The sequence below is a fragment of the Aquarana catesbeiana genome, unplaced genomic scaffold, assembly GCF_042186555.1.
Source record: "Aquarana catesbeiana isolate 2022-GZ unplaced genomic scaffold, ASM4218655v1 unanchor228, whole genome shotgun sequence".
Taxonomy (NCBI): domain Eukaryota; kingdom Metazoa; phylum Chordata; class Amphibia; order Anura; family Ranidae; genus Aquarana; species Aquarana catesbeiana.
This window is the reverse complement of record NW_027362655.1, coordinates 2,671,386-2,687,668: the sequence shown is the minus strand read 5'-3', so window position 1 is coordinate 2,687,668 and position 16,283 is coordinate 2,671,386. Positions and strand designations below refer to the sequence as shown.

The 16,283-nt window shown below is 45.1% G+C and overlaps 1 protein-coding gene across 3 annotated transcripts in view; it reads left to right on the top strand.

Annotated features, from left to right (window-relative positions):
- The first annotated feature begins 1,239 nt into the window (after positions 1-1,239).
- The window catches only part of LOC141121646 (uncharacterized), a 142,302-nt gene continuing 127,258 nt past the window's right edge, over positions 1,240-16,283 (top strand). Inside the window, exons 1-7 of one of the 3 annotated variants that reach the window (XM_073611317.1) lie at positions 1,240-1,335; positions 4,756-4,884; positions 5,012-5,146; positions 5,233-5,356; positions 5,475-5,572; positions 5,662-5,886; positions 5,966-6,172. In XM_073611317.1, the coding sequence (XP_073467418.1) occupies positions 4,789-4,884; positions 5,012-5,146; positions 5,233-5,356; positions 5,475-5,572; positions 5,662-5,886; positions 5,966-6,172 (885 nt within the window). In that variant the 5' untranslated portion in view covers positions 1,240-1,335; positions 4,756-4,788. The remainder of the gene's footprint in view (positions 1,336-4,755; positions 4,885-5,011; positions 5,147-5,232; positions 5,357-5,474; positions 5,573-5,661; positions 5,887-5,965; positions 6,173-16,283) is intronic. The other 2 variants (XM_073611320.1, XM_073611318.1) reach the window with 2 other exon arrangements.

Genomic DNA, 16,283 nt, shown 5'->3' with positions numbered 1-16,283 from the left:
TCTGCTACTCCTCCTGAGTATGGCGAGACTTTTCCACAGGCTACAATATTGGCCCTCCGGTACATGACCGTAGAACCCTATCAGGCTATTGAATCTAATTGTAATAACTTTAAAATGAAAGAATTTTACCCAAACATCAATAGTTCCAAGGGATAATGCCTATCTGTGAACCTTTATTTATAATGTTATGTTATATACAAAAAAGAATGTTTGTATAACTATGAATCTCTAATTTTGCTTCAATAACATTTTATTGTGAAACAAAAAGAGAGAAGGGGGTGAAGATGGGGAAGGAAGGGGGATAGGAAGGTGAAGATATGGACAGCTCAGTGAAAAGGGGGGTATGGCAGTGAAGAGGGGGTGGTGAAAAGGAAGGTAATGAATAAAGAGGGTTAAAAGACAATAAAGAACGGTGAAGAGGGCCAGAAATGGAAGAAGAGTGGGGTAAGAAGGACATGGGGTGCAATTAGGGGGATGACTAAGGTACATGGGAAAATTTGCGCCTAGAAGTGGACAGCTGGAAGTGATATCACATGCTCAGTGTAGATAGGAAGTTGGGAGCTGCTCCCTAGCCTGGTGATGGGACATAGAATAGGCCACCCCTCATCCTTCCACCAGGACACCACACAGCTCCCTCAATCCCCCTTCCTTCACCACACACAGATGACTCTCATACAAACCCCCTGCCCCCCACACACAGAGCCCTCCACTCCCCTCCTTTGGGCACTACCACTTCTCAGAGGACGGGATACACCATGAGAAGCAATGACTTCTACATAGCTGGCAGGGTTGGAGAAGTCAGGCACTCATCACCGGACACACCGCAGGGGGAGCATCCAGAGCAGAGCCCATTCCACACACTGTGCACAGCATCCTGAGAGCGTCCAGAGAGCAGGAAAGTCTCTTCCTCACCATTCTCTGATACCCACCCACTGCTGATCATTAAGTGCTCATTGGTAGCTTACAGACCCACCTTAGACGCTGATTGGTCTCCCTTTGCCTAAATCCAAAAACCTTTACGCTGTAATTCTCAGGATACTGTCTGGGACACAGACATCATAGGACATATAGCTAAAGAGAGTGACTGTCCTGGCAAATCAGATATACAGTCCATACCATGCACACAGCACAAGGCCATGTTCACACTACGAGATGTTTCTCAGGGTTGCAGTTCCTCTGAGCTCCACAAGGTGGTGATCTCACCTCTACCCAGATAGAAAGTCTCTATGGAATACAGACAGGAAGTGATGTCAGCTACAGACAGGAAGTGATCTCAGGTGCAGACAGGAAGTTCCGGGTGAGAGGTGACATTGCTGGAAAGTGGCAGCAGAGGAGGTAATAAAATCTTATTTTTCTATTTACACCCAGTAACCCCCCCCCGTCATGTCCGTCCTCTTCCTCCATAGTCACTGTGATGTCTTTTATCTCCAGCAGATGATGATACACACATATATAGTGTGGAAACCTAGATTAACCCCTTCAGGGGCAGAACATTTCCCCACTTATGGGGCCGGAACATTCTCTTCATTTTGGAGATAAATTCTAGTAATATGATCCTCTAAACAAACAGCACTGACAATAAATAGACAAGACAATGACCATCCTGACCATACATGGCCTACAAAGGACAATTATTACTCTACACAGGACTAGAGTTGCCACCTCATCCCTTTAAACCCGAACACATATGAATTACACAGGTTCTGAGGCTAATTTAATGCAGATAAGGCACCAAGTGAGTTTAATTACCACCTTAATCAGCCACAGAACCTGTGTAATTATTATGTGTTTGGTTTTAAAGGGATGAGGTGGCAACCCTGTACAGGCAGCAAACGGGCAATCATTACAATATGCAGCCAAAACAAAAACGGAGTGCAGGGGTCAGGAGTTATGGTTGCCTCCTCATCCCTTTAAACCCGAACACATATTAATTACACAGGCTCTGTGGCTGATTAAGGTGGTAATTAAACTCACTTGGTGCCTCATCTGCATTTAATTAGCCTCAGAACCTGTGTAATTCATATGTGTTCAGGTTTAAAGGGATGAGGTGGCAACTCCATCAGGAGTATGGAGCATAGAGCCCCTTACATTGCTGGTCAGGAGGAAGAAAACATTCCCCAGCCTGCCATGAAGACTATGTTCCATCATTTGTATGGGGGGGGGGGGGGGGATACTAAGGGTTCTGAGGGAAGTAGAGGGGATGAGGGGTCTCTGAGGGGGTAGTGGGACTAAAGGACTCTGGGAGCCTCTTAGGGTTTTCTGCATCTGAAGGACTCTGGGACCCCTGAGGAGGAAATGTATCTGAAGGACTTTGGGGGGCCTCTTAGGTAATAGGGCTAAACAACTCTGAGAGGTTAGTGGGGCTGAAGGGCTGTGGGGGCCTCTGAGGTGGTAGTCAGACAGCATGGCTCTGAGGTAAGAGGGGGTTTAGGGCTCATAGGGGTTGTTGGTCTCTGACGGTCCTCTCACCCCACCTGCAGATACTTTGTTGACCTCCTTAACCACTTCAGCCACGGAAGGATTTACCCCCTTCCTGACCAGAGCACTTTTTACGATTCGGCACTGCGTCGCTTTAACTGACAATTGCGCGGCCGTGCGACGTTGCACCCAAACAAAATTGACGTCCTTTCTTTCCCCACAAATATTTGATCACCTCTGCGGTTTTTATTTTTTTGTGCTATAAACGAAAGAAAGAGCGTCAATTTTGAAAAAAAAAAAGCAATATTTTTTTACATTTTGCTATAATAAATATCCCCAAAGAATATATAAAAAAACAAATTTTTTCTCAGTTTAGGCCGATATGTATTCTACGTATTTTTGGTAAAAAAAAAAATCGCAATAAGCGTATATTGATTGGTTTGCACAAAAGTTAAAGGATCTACAAAATTGGGGATAGATTTATAGCATTTTTATTATTCATTTTTTTAAATTAGTAATGGCGGCGATCTGTGATTTTTATCGTGACTGAGACATTATGGTGGACACATCGGACACTTTTGACACCATTTTGGGACCATTGTCATTTATACAGCGATCAGTGCTATACAAATGCACTGATTACTGTGCACATAGCAGGGAAGGGGTTAAACATTAGGGGGCAATGAAGGGGTTAAGTGTGTCCTAGGGAGTGATTCTAACTGTGGGGGGGATGGGCTTCCACTGACATGACAGCGATCACTGCTCCAGCTGACAGGGAACAGTAGATCTCTGTCATGTCACTAGGCAGAATGGGGAAATGCCTTGTTTACATAGGCATCTCCCCGTTCTACCTCTCCACACCGCAATCGCGGGTCGCAGGCGAACATCGAGTTCCCGGGACCCACGGCAAATTTAAAGGGACCTACAGGTATGCCCATTTGCCTGCCTCTGCCATTCTGCCGACGTACATCTGTGTGCGGCGGACGGCAAGCGGTTAAAGAACTTCTGCCAGCAAGTGAGGGAAACCATTACCTCACCATTTCACTGTTCTGGAAATATGTTGCAGGATACAAAATAGACCAAGAGAACAAACCCCTCCCCCCTGCTGTCCTCCTATCAGCACTGAAATAAAAAAAAAAACACACCAGTAAAGCACACTACAAGGTCCAGCCCAACAGACAGCAGTCTATGGTAACAGCATGATGAGGACAAATATTCATTCCAACGTACAAGGGTCCCGCAGCTTGTCAGATAAAGATCCGGGAAGATCCAAGAAACTTAAACAACAAAGAAATGACAGCGCGAGATCCTCATTAGAATGATGAAGTCATTTATTCCATGAAAACAAATAGTACACTTACATGTTAAAATATTGATAATCAACATAGATGGCAGATGGGTTGCTATCGGAGAGAACAAAACCGACTCCTCCCCCACAGTTCTGTACGCCACCGCCAGCATCCACCTGCTATCCAATCCAATCTCTTCTCTTACTGCAGACAGTGACAAGTGACATCACTCCTTTCAGTTAACAGGCTGCCGGAGATTGGAGCCTTGCAGCTGGAGTTCTGGCAATTATCCTGATTAGCTGGCAACTCCGGCCAAAACATGATGTCCCTTCCTGGACATCATGATGACCCTACATTATCCTCACAGAACTGCCCCAGTGCAAATAAGTCAAAGGAAGGATCGTATTTATCATTCCTTGTTGTCAGGGCTGGGCTTAGCCTTTCCTTCTCTGAGCTGGCCGATCAGCTGTCGGCTAATTGCCAGCTCCTTTCTCTCCACAGTGACTCACCTGTTGGTGATATCCTGCTCGTCAGTTCTGCCTACTTTATCCGTCCAGCCCAGATGATCTCTGCCTTCGCCTTGGTCAACATCACAGAGACTATCTCCTGCGTTCCTGTTCAAGACTTGTTTGGCTTACGTTCCTTCTGGCTCCAGATCCTGCTTGCTGTTCTACTATACCGATTCCTGACTTTCCATTCCAGTTACCAAACTTTGGATATGTTTTTGACTACATTTGTTCTATTTACTTTTATTATTAAACAAGTGTGATTTGACTGTACTTCTGTCTCGGTCTGATTCATGGTTTCTGACACTTGTCTGCAGATTTAATACTAAACAATCCCAACGGAGAAAAGGGAATTTGTGATTCGGCAGGCCAAGAGGGACCTCCAAATTGTATAAAACACTAAACAGCCCAGACTTAAATGTGTTCCCATGGGGGCAGTAGTTCTTAAATGTACAGCAACCCTCCTATTTCCCCCTCACATCCACATCCTATTATTGTGTGACCAATACCATCCAAATAATTCTTACTTTCATTTCCCAAAGGTATACATCTACAAGGATACCTGTATCGATCAAATGATGGCACCAATGAGGATGGAGGAGGACCGGAGTCACATGACTGAGAAGATACTAAACCTCACCCTGGAGATCATCTACCTGCTGACCGAAGAGGTGAGGAGGATTCTGGGAGGTCACATGACATCACTCTTATCTCTATTAATAAAACACAGACCTGACCGGAGAGGTGAGGAGGATTCTGGGATTCTAACATGATATTCCTATTGGTTCCTCAATACAGAGATTGCCTCTTGTGAAGTCAGGTGATCATATGACCATCACAGTGCCTCCATGTGACTCCCTAAAACCTGAGAGACACAAAATGGAGAAGATTCTAGAAGTCACCAAGAAGATGATGGAGCTGCTGACAGGAGAGGTGAGCGGTGCTGGGAATTCTGGGACATTATCCAGTAACAGACAAGGGATGTGTCTGGATGGTGACTGTATCATTGTGTGTGTCAGGTTCCTATAAGGTGTCAGGATGTCACTGTCTATTTCTCCATGGAGGAGTGGGAGTATTTAGAAGGACACAAGGATCTCTACAAGGACGTCATGATGGACAATCAGCCGCCCCTCACATCACCGGGTAAGAGGAGACTTTATTGTAATGAAGAGAGAGCAGTACGGAGGGTCCACCTAGATCCCCCATCATCTGATAAACACATAGAAACAATGTATTCAGTCAGTGTGTGTGTTTCCTACAGATGGATCCAGTAATGGGAACCCACCAGAGAGATGTCCCCGTCCTCTGTATTCCTGGGATTCCACACAGGAAGGTCACACCATCCCTCACCATCATCAGGTAGATGAGGAACAATCACTGATAGTATCATTAGGATCTAAACATTATCTTCATTGTTACCATTGATGTCATTTTTATTATATATTTAGAGTGGAAACCTGAGAGATTCTAAAGTTGAGGTTAAAGAAGAGATAAAAAAGGATGATGAGAATGGGGTGATGGAGGAGTCAGACTTTTTAAAAGAACACAAAGATCTGTACCAGGACACCATGGTGGAGTCATCCAGCTACAGAAACTCACCAGAGAGATGTCCCCGTCCTCTGTATTCCCGGGATTCCACACAGGAAGGTCACACCATCCCTCACCATCATCAGGTAGATGAGGAACAATCACTAATAGTTTGGATTTATACACAACATGTTTGTTACAATGAATGTTTTATTATATATTCAGAGTGGAAACCTCGGGGATGATAATATTGATGTTAAAGAAGAGTATAAAGAGGAGGATGAGGAGTGTGGAGTGGTGGAGGAGTTATCAGAAGAACACAAGGATATGATGGAGCCACCTAATACCAGGAACCCACCAGAGAGATGTCCCCATCCTCTGTATTCCCAGGATTCCACACAGGAAGATCACACCATCCCTCACTGTTACAAGGTTGGTGGGACAGAGGTTATAAAACACAGACTCATGGAGATAATGTGCAGATTTTTATGTGATGTCACAATAATAAAGCTTACATCTTACAGATGATATTCTCTCTCATTTTCTTGATTTAGAGTGGAGATCCAATCGATATAGAATTTGAGGTTAAAGCAGAAGAAGAAGAGACTTATGTGAGGGATGATCAGCAGTCTATGGAGGAGGATGGAATAACGGGGACATTTATAGAGGAGGACACTCCTACAGAGATCAGTACAGGTGGGTCATTAACACTAAATACATTCCTCTACCCATACTGCTCACTGATTGGTCCAGAGTAGGACAAGGACTGGGTGATATCAGCCTGTAATCCCCTGGTCACTTTCCTGAGCTGTGTTCCCCATCCTGTATTCCTGTATTTCTCCCGGATAATCTTCCTTCTCTATGCTGCAGACACAATTTATCTAGGCTAGATTTATGGAGATTCTGGGGTTCAGCTGGCAGAAAAATTTTCATCATAAGCATTACTAGACCTAGGCACCTTGGGTATGTGCTTTGGGTCTTCTGGCAAGATCTCTGACAGAACAATTCTCCCAGGATCACTTGTTCTGTTTGTTGGTTGTGCCGGGTGGAAGGTAATGTTTGTATAGTCTCAGGCCCAAGTCACTGAGTGCAGTCTCAGGAGATGGGAGGCAGCGGTGTGGGACCTCTGCAACTTGTCTCATGTAAACATTTAAACTTCCACTGATTACTGAATACCAATATTATGAGTCCTGACCCTTACACTATATAATTTATATTGTACATTACATACTCCTTACCCCTTCACTATATATTCTATGTTGTACATTACATTTTTTTAACAAAACAGAATGTTCGTTTATTGAAGCAAAAAGGCATGGTACAAATTGAAGGAGCATGGACTGAATCAAAGAACATAGTACAGGCAGACAGTTTTGGCAGGTTCAAAGTACACAAAGTAAACAACAACACATAATATTGTAGGTAAAACCCAAAGGAGGACACTATTCCTCACTAAGCTTTAGACAGGGCAATAGAAAGGTAGTGCAGCCACCACAGTGCCAAAGGCAGGTTTCGGGGAGGAAGCCTCCTCCTAGGCTGTCCATAGCTGCCATACCTTATCAAACTTCTTGGGGCAGTTCCTAATGATGTAGGTCAATTTATATAGTGGCAGAACAGCATTTATTGATTTTTCCCACAAACCCACAGAGGGAGGGGAACGGGGCATTCCATCTTAAAACAATTTCCTGCTTGGCATATAAGAAAAGATACGCTATCAATAGTTTAGTACAGTGAGGCCTCTGCTCATTGTCCTGGATTCCCAACAGAGCCAATTCCAGGGAGACCGGGAGAGTCAGCTGGAGGCGACAGTTGATAAGATCCATTAAATCCTCCCAGTACCGAACAGTCCCCGGGCAGCTCCAGAACATATGAATATATACGTTCCTACATGGTTCCCACATCTAGGGCAGTCCTGTAATCTCTGAGGATAAACTCTGTGCAGTCTCTGGAGGGTATAATAGACTCTGTAAGAAATTAACCTATATCAACTTTTTTTTTCCGATGTAATCAATAATCTAGTGTTATCTTCTAAACAATCTTTCCTGTCAAAGTTCGGAAGGTCAGTTTTCCACTTGTCCCAAAGCCTATCCATTTTGGGAGATTCAACTCTCAGCAAAGCCAAGTAGGGAGCGGATAATGGCTTTAACAACTGTTCTTGAGCTAACAACTCCTCAATGGGATCCATACCTAGACTCGGGGAGGCCAAGAACTGGGCACGAGCTGCATGGCGTAGTTGTAGGTACTGGAAATACATCCACCCAGGTAGATGATATTTGGCTTTAAGGGCAGTGAGAACACATCTCCAAGTACTTTAGCTCCATATTGGACCCAAACCTGGGGATCAGTGTCAGAAACCATGAAAACAGGCCGAGGCAGAAGTACAGTTAAAACACACTTCTTTAATATTAAAAGTAAAAAGAACAAACTTAGTCAAAACATAGCCAAAGTTCAGTAACCAGAATGGATAGTCAGCAAAGCCAGAAGTCAGGGATCAATGTAGTGGAACAGTAAGCAGGATCTGGAGCCAGAAGGGATGTCAGCAAAGCAAGTCTTGAACAGGATCGCAGGAGATAGTTTCTGTGATGTTGACCAAGGCGAAGGCAGAGCTCCTCTGAACTGGACGGCTTAAGTAGGCAGGACTGACGAGCAGGATATTATCAGCAGCTGTGTAACTGTGGAGAGATAGGAGCTGGCAATTAGCCGACAGCTGAGTGGCCAGCTCAGAGAAGGAAGGGCTGAGCCCAGCCCTGACAGTCAGGCAGAGATTGAAACTGTGGGAGATTAGGATTCCCCCACAGTGGGCAAAGGGTACCAGCTATTGGGACTCAGAAACCTCTGTGTAACTGCAGCCCAAACTCTGAGTGTCGTTCTAGTGGGGCATGGAAGATCAGCTTACACCCGGGGACCCCTATAGATTAAGTTGCCAAGTTCCCGAAGCTAGCCCAAAATGTCCTGCCTTGAGACACACAGCTGCATTGGACCGAGAAAGCACATACCACCACCAGACGGTTACCGAAACAGCAGCCAAATAGTAGGTCCAGTAGTCCGGCAAAGCTAATCCTCTGCAGCGAACAGGAGGAACCAGAGTCGATCTAGCTAGTCTAGGAGTAGCACCCCCCATCCCCCCCAAGTAAATGCAACAATATATCTATCAACTGCAAAAAAGGAGACAGGAATCCAGGTTGGGCAACAGCAGAATGTTGTACATTACATACTTCTGACCCCTGCACTATACACTCTATGTTAGGGTTTAAATAGAAAGGGTTGCCTCGATCAGTTAGATCTAGAGGAAGGGGCGGGTACCATCATCCTTTGGAGTGAACTATTGGAGAAAAACACCTGGGGCTGCTCCAAGCATGCCCCTGGTTTAGAAAGGAATTAGGACTTTCTCCAAGCGTCTTCCAGGACAGCCCATGAGACCTTGGGCTCCTCCTACCAGGACAGGAAACACGTCACCCCCACCAGATAAAAGGGCGGTCCTCCAGGCCCATGTCAGTTATTTGTGTTTCCTCCGGACGGGGGGTAACATGTTCATGGAACCTGCTCCCATAGGCCTTATAAGCAGGGGCTTTGTATGGCTTTTTTTCTGGGGCATATCACTTACCTCTTCCTCTGCCAGAAGCAGCACACCGCTGGGGAGGTTGGCTGGGTTGCTGTTCTCTGTCCTCAGTGCCTGGAGAGGGCCAGGACCGGTGTGAGGTCGTGCCCCCAGCGCAGTGCATTGCACTCTAGCTCAGCTGAGCTTCGGTTGTCCTTCCCTGCCGACAGCCTGGCTGATCTGAGCAAGGAATGGAGAAAGCCGCAGCGTTCGAGGGGGCGGAGCTATTGCGCTCCAAGCTGGCCCACAGGAAGTGCCTGGAGAGGGTTACTTCCGGGGTATATGACATCATCATCGGGCGCCGGAGACGAGGTTCCAGTCTTCATAAACGGTGCGAACAGAGAGCGCTGGCTGCTGGTGTTTCTTGGTGTTAAGCAGCCAGGCTGTGGATGACCAAGAGGGGCAGAATGGATCCTCCTGCAGTACCTGCACAGGTAGCGGATGCAGTTCCCAACACCAGCACCTCACAGGTAAGCCTGGGGTGTTCTGTCACCACCTTACTATCCCTGTGAGTGTTCCCTCCCCCTCCCCCCTCTGTAGTAGTGGGTGTAAGGGGACACATTTCCTCCCTCCTGCACGTGGTGTTACGGAGTGATTGGGTGGCTTTAATTACATTGTGGGTCATTTATTTTGTCTTGCAGACCAAGACTCAGGACAAGGCCCAAGCGCAGCCACTTAAAAGGAAATGTGCGGTTTGCGCAAACAAATTGAGCTCCTCATGGAGCAAAGCAGTTTGTCGCACCTGTATAGAAGGCCTAGTAAAGGATGACCCGGTTGCCTCTTGCCAGAAGATGCTTACTTCTGTTAGGGATGAGCTTGCGTCCACCTTCAGTTCCTTTAGAACGCTTATTGACAAGCTCCAGACTCCAGCAGAGAGTCCGTCTTCACTGAAGGCGTCAGTAAGCACTCCGCAGCAGGCAGAGAGTGAGGACTCTGAGGCTGAGGTCAGATCTACCCGTTCTTCTCTGGAAGAATCAGGGTCAGATACAGAGCCCAGAGATAGAGAATCCACTCGAGGCTCAAGATTTAAGTTATCTGTTGAGGATGTAGATGACTTATTAAAGGCTATCTATACTACCCTTGAATTAAAAGAGGAAGAGGTTCAGTTATCCAAACATGATCTTATGTATAAAGGATTGCATAAGAGAAAATCAAGAGTGTTTCCAGTTCATAGTTCTTTGGTTGATACTATTAAACTGGAATGGGATAATCCTGAGAGAAAACCATTCTTCTCTAGTAACCTAAAAAGGAGGATTCCTTTTGATGAGGACACTGCGCAGCCATGGAATAAGAATCCCAAGTTAGACGCACCTCTTTCAAAAGTTTCAAAAAACTCGGACCTGGCGTTTGATGATATGGGTACGCTTAAGGATCCGATGGACAAGAGGGGGGATATCCTTCTCCACAGAGCCTGGGACTCAGCAGTTGGAAACCTGAAACCAGCTTTGGCCTCCACTTGTGTGGCCAGAAATCTGGAGGTTTGGTTGACTCAGATTCAGTCACATCTGTCAGCAGGTACCTCCAGAGAGCAAATTTTAAAGTCTTTTCCTCTCCTATTTCAGGCAGTGGGTTTTTTGGCAGATTCTTCCGCTGAGTCGGTAAGAATGTCAGCCAGGACTTCGGCTCTAGTGAACTCGGCCAGGAGAAGCCTTTGGCTTAAGACCTGGTCAGGGGACTCGGCCTCCAAGTTGTGCCTTTGTGGCCTTCCTTTAACTGGCGATCATTTATTTGGCCCAGGTCTACAGGAGGCACTGGAACGCACGGCTGATAAGAAAAAGGCGTTTCCAGAGAAAAAGAGCGTTCAGACAGCCAGAAAATTTTTTCGTGGCCAAAACAGGCAACAGAGTCCTAGAGAAAAGGACAGCAGGCCGAAAAAGCATTGGACTGGGCACAAAGGCAGAGGCAAAGGGGGAGTGCTATTTAACCCTCATCAACAGCCCGCCAAGCCGCAGTGACTTGTGTTCCCCGGTGGGAGGGAGATTGAGGGCCTTCATCCCACAGTGGGCAGCAGTCACTCGGAGCCCCTTCGTCCTGGACCTAGTGACCAACGGGTACAGGCTGGAGTTTGTTCACCAACCACCAGAACGTTTGTTGGTCACATTTCCTCCACAAGATCGGGAGAAAGCGAGGGCTCTGGGTCTCCAGATCGGAGACTTATTAGATCAAAAAGTACTGATTCCTGTTCCTTGATCGGAGCGGGGCAAGGGATTCTATTCCCATGTATTTGTGGTCAGAAAGCCGGCAGGAAAGTTTCGACTTATCCTGAATCTCCGGACCTTAAACAAGTCCATCAGATACAAGCATTTCCGTATGGAGACGGTTTTTACAATCAAAAACCTACTATACCCAAACTGCTTTATGGCCACGTTGGACTTAAGGGATGCTTATCTTCACATCCCTATCCATCCAGCCTTCCAAAAGTTTTTGAGATTGGCAGTGAAGACGGGTATGGGGACTCGACATTTTCAATTTCAGGCCCTCCCCTTCGGTCTTTCCTCAGCCCCACGCATCTTTACGAAGGTGTTGGGGGAAGTGCTGGCTCCTCTAAGATTAAAGGCAATAACGGTTATCCCTTACTTAGACGACCTCCTGATAGTGGCAAAATCATACCAAAGGCTGTTGGAAGATCTCCAGGCTGTACAGGACTTCTTACAGTCCCTAGGCTGGCTAATAAACAAAGAAAAATCGTCCTTGATTCCGGCCCAGAAAGTAACTTATCTGGGTTACGATTTTTGCTCCGTGAACCAAAGAGTTTTTCTTCCTCAGGAGAAGATTACCAAAGTGTTCCAGACTATGTCAACATTGCAGACCAACCAGTCGGTCTCTCTGAGACAGGTGTTGAGGGCAGTGGGTCTTATGACCTCATGTTTTCCCGCAGTACCATGGGCGAGACTCCGTCAGCGTCCGTTACAAAGGTTTCTTTTAAGAAACTGGGACGGGGACGTAAGGTCCCTGGAGTCAAGGATCTGGCTTCCCGACAAGATAAAAAGAAGCCTGTGGTGGTGGAGAGCTGGTCAGCACCTAGCAGGAGGTCTCCCATGGTCCTTTCCCATTGCCCGAAGGATTACCACGGATGCGAGTTCCTGGGGATGGGGGGCCCACCTCAGCAATGCAGTAGCACAAGGAGAGTGGTCCCCAGAGGAGGCAAGGGCCTCATCCAATCAAAGAGAGCTGCTTGCAGTCCAGAGAGCCCTCCAGTCTTTTCAGATGGAGATCAGGGGTCACAACCTCCAAATCCTGTCAGACAATATAGCGACAGTTGCGTATATCAACAAGCAGGGAGGCACGAGAAGCCGGAGGCTTCAGTCCATTGCCCAGGAGATCCTTTCATGGGCAGAGGGGAATCTAGCCTCCATTTCTGCTGTACACCTGAAGGGGAAAAACAATTGCCTGGCAGATTATCTCAGCCTTCACAGGATAGACCGAGACAACTGGTCCCTTCATCCCGAAGTCTTTGCAGACCTCACCAAGAGATGGGGTTATCCGGTAGCGGATTTGTTCGCAAACCGAAACAACCGCAAGACGGAGATATTCTTTTCCATGAACCCGGCAGACCAAGCCTTGGGGATCGATGCTCTGGCAAACCCATGGCCTCCAGGCCTATGTTATGCCTTTCCGCCAATCAGGCTGATTCCAGAAGTCCTCTGGAAGTTTCGGCTGGAAGAGACAGATCTGATTCTAATTGCCCCGTTTTGGCCCAAGAGGCCATGGTTTTCCCTGCTACAGTCTCTGGTTTCAGAGCCTCCGTGGAGTCTTCCGAAAAGGGAAGACCTATTATTGCAGGGTCCAGTATCACACCCTCAGGTGGTTTCCTTAAACTTGACGGCCTGGTATCTGAAGAAAAGATACTGAGCGCCCAAGGGTTCTCTGACAAAGTAGTCAGGACTCTCGTTAATTGCAGGAAGCCAGTTACTAGAGCCATATATTCCAAAGTTTGGAAAAGGTTTAACTCATGGTTATCTGAAAATGATAGATTAGCTCATGATATTCCGTCTATTTTGGAATTTTTCCAAGAGGGTGTCGACAAAGGTCTTTCTGTTAGTACCTTAAAGGTACAGGCGGCAGCTATTAGTGTGTTCCTCCAGTTTTCTCTCCTGGAAAATCCCACTATAGCCAGATTTTTCAAATCTATCTCTAGGGCCAGACCAGTAGTAGTGAGAAGTTGTCCAACGTGGGATCTGTCCCTAGTACTTCAAACTCTGGTAGAATTTCCGTTTGAACCTCTGGAAAGTATGTCAGTTAAGTTTCTTACATTAAAAACTGTGTTCCTTATAGCTGTTACCTCAGCTCGTAGGGTAAGTGAGTTGCAGGCCCTATCAGTTAGGGAGCCCTTCCTCACGATTTTTGAGGATCGAGTTGTGTTACGAACCGATCCAGGTTTTTTGCCCAAGGTGGCAAGTACATTCCACCGTTCTCAGAACATCGTATTGCCAAGCTTTTGTAGTTCGCCACTGGGCGACTTAGAAAGAAAATTTAGTTTTCTAGATGTAAGAAGGATTCTCTTGGTCTATCTTGAGGTCACGAAGACCTTTAGGAAAACTGATGCCTTGTTTGTCCTCTTTTCTGGAGTTCACAAGGGGAATAGTGCATCTAAAGCCACATTGGCTAGATGGATAAAGCAAGCCATCTTGGAAGCTTACAAAATTAGGGAGGTCCCTACACCTTTTGTTACTGCGCACTCAACTAGAGCCTTGTCTACGTCTTGGGCTGAGAGGGCTGGTGCCTCACCGGAACAAATTTGCAGGGCTGCCACTTGGTCCAGTTACTCGACCTTCATTAAACATTATCGCCTGGATCTCCTATCAGCTCAGGAGCAGGCGTTTGGTCGTAAGGTCCTTCAGGCAGTTGTCCCTCCCTAGACTGGTAAGTTCTGGCTCATCGTCTCATGGGCTGTCCTGGAAGACGCTTGGAGAAAAGCTGAGTTAGACTTACCGGTAACTCCTTTTCTGAGAGTCTTCCAGGACAGCCGGATTCCCACCCGGTATTGTCTGAAGTTATGTGTATTATGCATATGTTTTGCAGGGTCCTACGGTTCTTGAGAATACTGACATGGGCCTGGAGGACCGCCCTTTTATCTGGTGGGGGTGACGTGTTTCCTGTCCTGGTAGGAGGAGCCCAAGGTCTCATGGGCTGTCCTGGAAGACTCTCAGAAAAGGAGTTACCGGTAAGTCTAACTCAGCTTATCACGGTACCCATAGATAGAGCAGGGGATTGTAATAAAATTAACAATTTATGTAAGAAAAAGACATGATTAAAAGCAATTTACATAAATTGATAAACAGTTAATGACAACTGTACATGGTAAATACAAATGGTTCCAAAGGAACAGGTAAACCCCATTGGTAGTAAGGGGAGCTGAGATGTATGTCTTGATATGGTCCTCTACATGTTTCCCGACTGTAGTCGCTTCCTCGGGAGGAGTCAATTACACCATTTCTACGGTAAGTACATTCTCATAGTTACATATTCAAAAATCATTTAAATATTTAATGACAAAAAATAAATAAAACTAAAACAAAACTATATACAGTAGAACACACATAGTATGAATGTTGAGGTTCATATTTGTTTGTGTGTTGTTTGCCAATGGGGACCAGTGGAGCACAAAGCAGCACCTATTGAGGCACCCGAAGGTAATCCCCTTTGGGAGACACTGTTATTCATGACTAAATCATGGACCAAATAAGAAAGTGCAGTACTTCTTGTGTTGGGAAGATGGCAATTAGTGATAGAGGGGGTAGGGACACTTGTCCTATAATCAGGGCCGTCTTTAATATCGATTGGACCCTGGGCAAACATTTTCTCTCCCCCCCCCCCCCCCATTCTGAGATATTCATTAAATAGCATATTGTGCTCATAGGAGAACCACTAATTTTGTGTCCACTAGCACACAGATGCATCATGACATTAAACTATTTATTCCCTGTTCAACGGTGGGTTTGGTTTATCTGTTACAGTGCCCGTGTGGTTCGCCTGAATGAGCACATTACTAATATCAAATCTGGGTTTAAGAACCACTCAGTTTCCAAACATTATTTGCTTAGGCACAATAAGGATCCTTCAAATACCCTTTTTTGGGGCAGCGACAAATTTGGCCCTAATTGGAGAGGTAGCTCCCTGGTGAGGGAGATTTCAAAATTAGAGATGTCTTGGATATACAAGGCCAAGACTTATGTGCCTTATGGGTTGAACATCGATGTTGATGTCAATGCTTTTATCGATAATTCATGAACCATGAGAAGAACTGTAAACCTGGTCTGAGTCACGTACCTGGGTTAATTATTTTTATTTCAATTTAATTTTAACCCCCAAGAATTAAAACAATAATTCACATTTATTGCCAAGATTTATTATTAAAAAATATTAAAAAGAAAACAATAAAATATGTTTTGGCCACTTTGGTGTATATAGGCTCTGTATGGTCCACAGGGGTGGATTTATACCGTTCCATATGAATTTATTCACATTTTATTAATTTTGTAATTAAATTTACCATATTTCATTCAAATATCACACACTTAATTTTGTCACTTTTTTGAATATGATTTATTATTATTAATTTTTAATTTTAGATATTTTTATATATTTTTCAAAATTTTTTTTTAGTATTTTCATAACATTTAATCAAATTGTTCACACAATTAGTGTATAGATCACCCTAATTTGTGCATACGCAATAATTAATGAAAATCAATTTAAATTACATTAAGAAATGTATGATTTACATAAATGCTTGTTTTATATATTATAATATGTTTTTCACATAATATACACACATTGAAGTTTCTTCATATATTGAATATTCATGTTTTTGTGTGTACACATAAAAATGTAATTTAATTGATTTTCACTAATTAGATTTATGATTCACATAAATGCTCGTTGTATATATCATAGTATTTATGTTTTTCACATAATACACACATATTGAAGTTTCTTCATATA